The sequence below is a fragment of the Benincasa hispida genome, chromosome 9 (assembly GCF_009727055.1).
Source record: "Benincasa hispida cultivar B227 chromosome 9, ASM972705v1, whole genome shotgun sequence".
Lineage (NCBI taxonomy): Eukaryota > Viridiplantae > Streptophyta > Magnoliopsida > Cucurbitales > Cucurbitaceae > Benincasa > Benincasa hispida.
The window spans coordinates 66739771-66747982 of NC_052357.1; the positions used below are offsets into that span (position 1 = coordinate 66739771).

The following is an 8212-nucleotide window of genomic DNA, read 5'->3' on the forward strand; positions in this document are numbered from 1 at the left end:
TTATTTAATATTAATTTAATTTTTTAAAATTGATTATTATAAATTAATTTTGAAATTAAATGGAAATAGTCAAAATTGCATTAAAAGTCAAATTGTTGACTAGGTAAAAAATGCAATGAAAGTGACCATGGTAATATCAAGTGAACAAATATGTTTACAGTGAGGGGAATGCAACTATTAGGCTTTCGTGGAGTAACCCGGTAGTTAACGGATAGTGGTTAATTAGGTTAAAGAGTTTAGCCGATTAGTTGCGGATATTAGAGCCCATGATCTGTAGGTCCATGAGATCCCCCTACTAGCTCACATCGAACTAAACCTTACAAGCGAATTTAAAGTGTTCAAATTCAATTTTTGGAGAAAGTGTTAAATATATACAATATATTTAACCTAATGTTTAATTGTGAATTAAACATAAAGAGAGAGAAAATAGGAATATTTAAATATCAAGATTATGAATAGTGATTCATATTGATTGGGATTAGTGTTGGATTTAATATTAAATTAAATAATTAAATTGTTTAATTAATTATTTAATATTAATTTAATTTTTTAAATTGATTATTATAATTATATTTTGAAATTAAATGGAAATGGTCAAAATTGCATTAAAAGTCAAATTTGTTGACTAGGTAAAAAATGCAATGAAAGTGACCATGGTAATATCAAGTGAACAATATGTTTACAGTGAGGGGAATGCAACTATTAGGCTTTAGTGGAGTGACCCGGTATTTAACGGATAGTGGTTAATTAGGTTAAAGAGTTTAGCCGGATAGTTGCGGATCGTTAGAGCCCATGATCTGTAGGTCCATGAGGTCCCCCTACTAGCTCACGTCGAACTAAACCTTACAAGCGAATTTAAAGTGTTCAAATTCAATTTTTGAAGCAAAGTGTTAAATATATACAATATATTTAACCTAATGTTTAATTGTGAATTAAACATAAAGAGAGAGAAAATATAATATATTTAAATATCAAGATTATGAATAGTGATTCATATTGATTAGGATTAGTGTTGGATTTAATATTAAATTAAAATAATTAAATTGTTTAATTAATTATTTAATATTAATTTAATTTTTTTAATTGATTATTATAATTAATTTTGAAATTAAATGGAAATGGTCAAAATTGCATTAAAAGTCAAATTGTTGACTAGGTAAAAAATGTAATGAAAGTCAAATTATTGACTTTTGACTTTGAAGTCTAAAAGTTAAATTTGTTGACTTTGGACTTTGAAAGTCAAACTTTGACCAAGTTAATAGAAATATCCAACATTTGTGAGTGGGAAATGTCAACTTTTGTATGGCTAAGTATTTTCTTCATTTGAAGACACTTGTCCCATTAAATCCCACTTTGAGTTAGTGGATTTTTTAGTGTTAAATTCTCATCAAAATCAAAATTGCATGTTTTGCATATAATAGGCTTTAAAAGAAAGAGCTCCTTGAATTTTAAACTTCTTGGCCATAGTGGAAATTGATGAGATTATGTGATAATCTCTTAACAAATTTCTCTCTAAGACTTAACCTTTTTCCTGTCCAAATTAGTCACTCACCGGATCCCACCATCCCGTTCTAAGGCTGAAGAATAGTCGGAAAGACTCTCGCAGTGGTCTACGAACCGTTCGTATGGAGATTGGAGCTAATTTGGTGAAGATTCAAAGTCTACAAAGGTTATATTCTTTTTCCCCTTTTACTTGTTTTAATTGCATGCTTATCTTTGTGATTAACCTAATTACTTTAGATCCATTTTTCTTCCGATGCGCATGTGTTCGTTCCATCATCAAATACATTAAATGAAAAATAGAATCATATTAAATACATTTTCTCTCTCCAATTGAAAATGGAAAGAATCTCAAATAATTAATGTAATATAATAAATGCATTGTTTCTCTCGAACATTAATATGCTATATATGGAAAATAGAAAGAAATCTCAAATACTAATTGTTTGTGAGAAGATTTGAGCTAATTTAGAGAAGATTCAAAGTCTACAAAAGTTGTATTCTTTTTCCCATTTTACTTTTTCAATTGCATGCTTATCTTTGTAATTAACCTAATTGGAGTACTTTAAATCAATTTTTCTTCCGTTGCACATGTGTTCGTTCCATCATCAAATTCGTTAAATGAAAATATATTTCCTCTCTCCAATTGAAAATGGAAAGAATTCTCAAGTAATTAATATAATATAATAAATGCATTGTTTCTCTCAAACATTAAAGATGCTATACATGGAAAAGCATACGATAAATGTATTTTCTCTCTCCAGCCGCCCACCTCAGAAGGGTAGAGATATCCAATTTTTCCATGGGGGCGGAGATTCTCCAATTAGGCGGAAAATGGGGGAGGGAGTGGGGAGAAAAAAATACCCATGAGTTAAACGGGGATGGGGACGGGAAATGCATTCCTCGTCCCTGCCCCCACCCCCGTCCTCGCCTCGATTAACTTATACATATTTATTTAGTATAGTTATCTAATATTATGTTATTATTATTATTATATAAATATTACATTTAAATTTCAAATTTGATTATTTATTGGGAAAGATAATTAATATGTTTAAATTGAATGTTTAAATTTAGATTATATACGTGAATAATTTGATTTATATTTATTTCTTTCTACTAAAAAAATTAATTAGCTTTTTTAGGCCAAAATTTGAGTAATTTACTTTTAAATTCAAATTTTCATATAAAACTAACCATAATAAACAATTGAGTGATAAAGTTAATTATTTAATTAAAATTTGCTCACAATAATGATTTAAATTAATTGGTTTTTTACAAAAAAAAAAAATAATAATAATAATGACGGAAAAAATTTTCCTGCGGGGAACCCGATCCCTGCGAATTCCCCGCAGGGAATCCCCACCCCGATCCCCGTGGGGAGTTTCATGGGGATGGGGAATGAAATGGGGAGCGGGGACGGGGAATGACATCTCGACCCCACCCCACCCGATTGACATCTCTACACAAGGGGTGTTTTTGTTTGAAAATAGTATTAAATTCCTTATATGAAAATGTCCAAATATTTAGATATTTATGAAAATAAATTTTCAAAATTGATTAAATCTATAATAATCCCTATTTACAAATCAGAAAAGTAGGTGTTATATTTACAAGGGATTAATATAGATTCAATCTCTTTTCAAAACTTATTTTCATAAATGTCCAAACTTTTTTATATTTTCGTATATAAGATTTAATGGATTTTTTGGATTAAAATAGCCTTGAATGTGATTAGCGACTAGAGAGTGAATGTGGTATTGGAAAAAAAATCAATATTTACCAAGCACCCTTAATGTAGGAGAGAGAAAATGCATTTATTTGTTGAGATTTTATTATTATTTTTTAATTAGAGAGAGAAAATGTATTTAATGAAATTTTATTTTCTATTTACGTTGGTTTCATTTATAACTTATTGGTTTATCTTGTGGATTCATATATATACCTTAGAACATTTTGTTAGGTACTTGAAAACATCCTAACCAATATATGAAATATATCACAGTATATAAATTAGAGTTTTACTCAATGCTTAACATAAATCACGATATAAACCAATATATCAAATTTATCACGGTATGTAAACCACATAATGGCTTAATATTCAACATAAATTAGAGTATGTATCATAAATTTCATTTACATCACATTATATATTAGTAAAACAATTCAATAGATCAAAATGTGTTTATGTCATAATACATGAAATCTAAATAATAATAATAATAAACTCTCATTTATAATACATATATTACAAATATATATTATATTTCCTATAAAGCTAAAAAAAGCATAGAAAAAGTGTGTATATATATATATATATATAAGGGTTTTGAGAGATAAATCGAAGAATATGGAAAATTGTGGGTATTTAAAAAATATTATAATTTAATATATTTTTCTTAAAAAGTGCATCTCATTTAAAACTCTTTTTCTCTTTCCTATTTAAAAAAACGTATAATTAATTTATCATTGGAGACTAAATAATAATTTAACCCTAATTTTATTGTAATATTTTTAAAAAGTTAGACATTCTCGTAAATGAAAAAAAAAAAAAGTTGAATATTAATAAAATATAAGTCCCTTGTTAGGCATGTGCAGAAAGACCTATTTACAATTTACTCGCATTTATGAGAAGACTCGGTGGGCTGAAAATGGGCCTATTTGAAAAACCCAGAAGAGGTTTCTGGGCCAAGAACGGTCGAACTCTGTACTGTTTTAAGCCCATCGTAGGCCCATCAGCCCAAACACCAGAACTACATGTACACATCCTCACGAAAAAGAGCAAACTTTTCATCATCTAAAAAAAATGAAAAGTTTTTAAAAGGGGAAAAACAATTTAAAACGGAGAAAAACCCGTGCGTGCCAGCTGCTTTAGTACATGTCAGGCTGTCAAAACCAAAGATTTCTAAAATAAAATAAAATAAAATAAAAGCTGTCAAAACAGAAGACGCACAGTTTTGAACATCTCTGAACCATCCATCTCAATCCAACGGCTCACATTCAATCCATCTCCCCAATCCGGTCTTCGTCCTCAACGCAATTATCGCTCCACTATCTCTTGCAAAAGAGAAAAAAGAGAGAGAGAAAAAAAAAAAAAAGTTCTCCAACTTCTTCTCTTCGGCTCTGTATTTCGATTCAGCCATTCTCAAACTCTACAGATCTAATCGTTCTTCTTTGTTTTCTGCAATGGCGGTCACCTCTTCCCCTCGTGAGGAGTATGTTTACATGGCTAAGCTTGCCGAGCAAGCTGAGCGTTACGAGGAGATGGTCGAGTTTATGGAGAAGGTCTCCGCCGCTACAGACAACGAGGAACTCACCGTCGAGGAGCGGAACCTTCTCTCTGTTGCTTACAAGAATGTTATTGGAGCACGTAGAGCTTCCTGGAGGATCATTTCCTCTATTGAACAGAAAGAGGAGAGCCGAGGAAACGATGATCATGTTTCCATCATCCGTGAATACAGATCTAAGATCGAGACTGAGCTCTCTAACATTTGCGATGGGATCCTTAAGCTTCTTGACTCTCGTCTCATTGCCTCCGCTGCGTCTGGTGACTCCAAGGTGTTTTATCTTAAGATGAAGGGCGATTATCATAGATACCTTGCTGAATTCAAGACCGGAGCTGAGCGCAAGGAAGCTGCTGAAAGTACCCTCACTGCTTATAAATCTGCACAGGTTTGATTCCGTCCCTGTTTTACGATCCACCTATCGTAATCAGTCGGTTTCTTAGGTATCTAATACTCATTCTCTCTCGCTTTCCGACTTTTATTCGAATGCCGTGGAGTAACTACCTTTAGGTCTTACAGTCTCGTCTCGAAGTTTCCTCCTTTGGAGACATTTTAATAAGCTGGGAAAAACCTGTCTAGATCTTTATATACGATCGAATTACTTGCATTTATGAAAAAAATATTGTGTGAAGAAATAAATCCGGGAAACTAGGTTTACATAGTTTTTCTTATGGCGATTCTCTTTTGATACTTTATTTTTGGAACAAATTAAATCGTTTCTCGTAGAATCACTAGTTTTTTTTTTGTGGGAAAATGATTTCAATATACATAAAATTTATTGGATCTAAATTCTTGGAAAGAGTTATGGGAAAATGTAAACTGAAAATTGTTTGTCTAGGGATTCCTTTGCAATTAATGTGAGTTGCTTTTCTCTGAGGTTCGAGCATGAATTAAATCATTGATTGCATTGACCGTATACATACTCGGCCTATGAGTAGCTATCTTTTAAAGAAAAGTTATTGTTCTGATTAACTGTAACTCTTACGTTTTTTAGGATATTGCAAATGCTGAACTTGCTCCTACTCACCCCATACGACTTGGGCTGGCTTTGAACTTCTCAGTGTTCTATTATGAGATTCTGAATTCACCTGATCGTGCTTGCAGCCTTGCCAAACAGGTTACTCGAATATATTGATCCCCTTTCATCATACCCTGAAGCTACTTGATATGTAGAAACGTTTCCTTATTCTTCTGATTGAATGATTAATTTTTGTTTCTCTTTCAATTGGGTGTAACTTTGTGCAAACCAACCCATTCTATATTTTTTTAACTTCGTTTGTTATAAACTGAACTGACCATGCCAAGAAAATAAATCAAGCTGGCTGAAACCAACTAGAAAACCATGTTCGAATGATCGATCATAACCAACCCAATTGGGCCATAATTGGAATAATTTTCATTTTTAATACTGTGAAAGTGAGCTATTTTGGTTTGGTTAATTTGCTCAGTTTTTTTAGTTTTCTTTACTCTGGCTTCAACTTGCACCCTTACCTAGAACTGTATATTTCCTGTTCAACAGTCTGGAATGTCACCATCCTTATCCACTTATCCCTAAGTCGGAGTCTATAAGTCATTTCAAATCACTTACCATTGTACTTCTATACCAATCAGGCTTTCGATGAAGCAATTGCTGAGTTGGATACACTGGGCGAGGAATCATACAAAGATAGCACTTTGATCATGCAACTTCTTCGCGACAACCTCACCCTATGGACTTCAGACATGCAGGTAATGAGATGGATGGTCCTATTTCATGGTCTAGATCTTTGTCGACCATCTGCACACATGTCTTGACTCTTGGCATTATATATTAGCTTGCTATTAATGTGTAAATTTCTTTTTCTGGATTCTTTTCAGGATGATGGAGATGAGATTAAAGAAGCAGCTCCAAAACGCGATGATGAATAGTAGTGAGCTTATTGATTTGCACGTGCAGTATTCAACTTCTCCTTTACATGTTTTATTCTGGAGAAGTGCTTGTTTGGAAATTTGGCTTTTCTATTATTATCTAGGTATTTCTTAGCCTTTATCATCACCACACTCTGGAAAAAAAAAAACGCGCTCGTTTGCCTTTCCCCCGTCTTTTCTTTTTCTTCTTTTGACCAATCAATTCGATGTCTCTGAATTGGCTTGTTTTTCTCGAATATAAATTCTATATATTATTAAGCATCATGTAACTGATCTACCTTTCGTCTCTTACACGGTACGATACAGATCCTTCCCAAGTAATTATATAAACTATCTCTGCTGTCTGATTCGAATCCTGTTGTATGTGGGTTGTGGCTATTTTCCATTGCCAAATAATAATAAGAAAGAAATTGTAGAATAGTTTATTTTCTATGTATAAGATGTGGTTCAGCATCATCTTCTTTGATATGTCACATATTTGGTGGTCCTGAAGCTTTGGCACATGTAGTTGTAAGATTTATATTGATTGGTGAATGAATGGTGAGATGAAAGAAATTGGCTCTATCTATCTGCCTTAGTGTATTGGGTTTCTGCAGGCCTGCTTTTGGTTCTATGAAGCTATCTTTTCAGTGCTCTTGTTGGTATCTGCAATCAGGTATGTTTTAAAAGCCTAGTTTAGAATGGGACAATATCAATTTTCAACCCTATTCTAAAATTTGGTTTGGGAGTGATTCTAAAATAATTAAGATCATTTTTGTCATTTTCAAAATGGAACATATTTTTAATCCTTCCAAACTATTTTTGATCATATGATTTAATAGTAAAATGATTTTGAGTGATTAAGAATGTGTCTTAGAGTGGTTTTAAAATTGACAAAAATGATTTTGATAATATTGATTTTCACTGATTTTCTTTGATTGACGATTTTAATTCTAGTAAAACATGGAGCTAACACAATTATATTATTTTGTTACAAATTTAGTCTCAAATGTTTACACCTTGTTTGTTAACTATTTTTTTCTTTTTAAATTAAGTATATGAACATTACTTTCACTTCTAAATTTCTTCCTTGTTTATCTACTTTTTGCAAATGATTTAAAAACTGAATCTAATTTTGAGAACTACAAAAAAGTAGATTTAAAAAGGTTGTTTTTGTTTTTAAAGTTTAGTTTAGAATTTAACCATTGTACTTAAGAAAGATGCAAATGCAAATCATGATAAGAGAAATGTAGATGAAATAAACTTAATTTTTTTAAAAAAAAAATTAAATGATTATCAAACGAGACTTTATTTATCTTATCTATTAAAAATATTAAATTTTTTTTATGAAAATTCGTCTTAAATATATATATGTAACATAGTTTAGACTCTGAACTTATATTCTAATTTAACCATTAATTTTATTTTTTCGCTTGATCAAATTCAAAACCAGTTTTTGACCTTTACTGTATTTTTTTCCACTCATTGCCCCCAAAGAGTGATAGAATTGAATATTTCAATTAATCATTATTGCTTCT

At 31.3% G+C, this 8212-nt stretch overlaps 1 protein-coding gene across 1 annotated transcript; it reads left to right on the plus strand.

Annotated features, from left to right (window-relative positions):
* Positions 1-4503: 4503 nt before the first annotated feature.
* On the plus strand, positions 4504-7048 carry LOC120086416 (14-3-3-like protein). Its single transcript, XM_039043054.1, has 4 exons — positions 4504-5175; positions 5782-5904; positions 6399-6515; positions 6645-7048. The coding sequence occupies exons 1-4, from the start codon at positions 4690-4692 to the stop codon at positions 6693-6695; spliced, it is 777 nt and encodes a 258-aa protein (XP_038898982.1). The 5' UTR covers positions 4504-4689; the 3' UTR covers positions 6696-7048.
* Positions 7049-8212: the final 1164 nt, after the last annotated feature.

Bases quoted from the DNA above. Each gene is read 5' to 3' on its own strand.
- LOC120086416 (XM_039043054.1), top strand. From the start codon at position 4,690: ATGGCGGTCACCTCTTCCCCTCGTGAGGAGTATGTTTACATGGCTAAG. The intron at 5,176-5,781 runs GTTTGATTCCGT...TACGTTTTTTAG, and splicing joins CTGCTTATAAATCTGCACAG to GATATTGCAAATGCTGAACT. The intron at 5,905-6,398 runs GTTACTCGAATA...TATACCAATCAG, and splicing joins CTTGCAGCCTTGCCAAACAG to GCTTTCGATGAAGCAATTGC.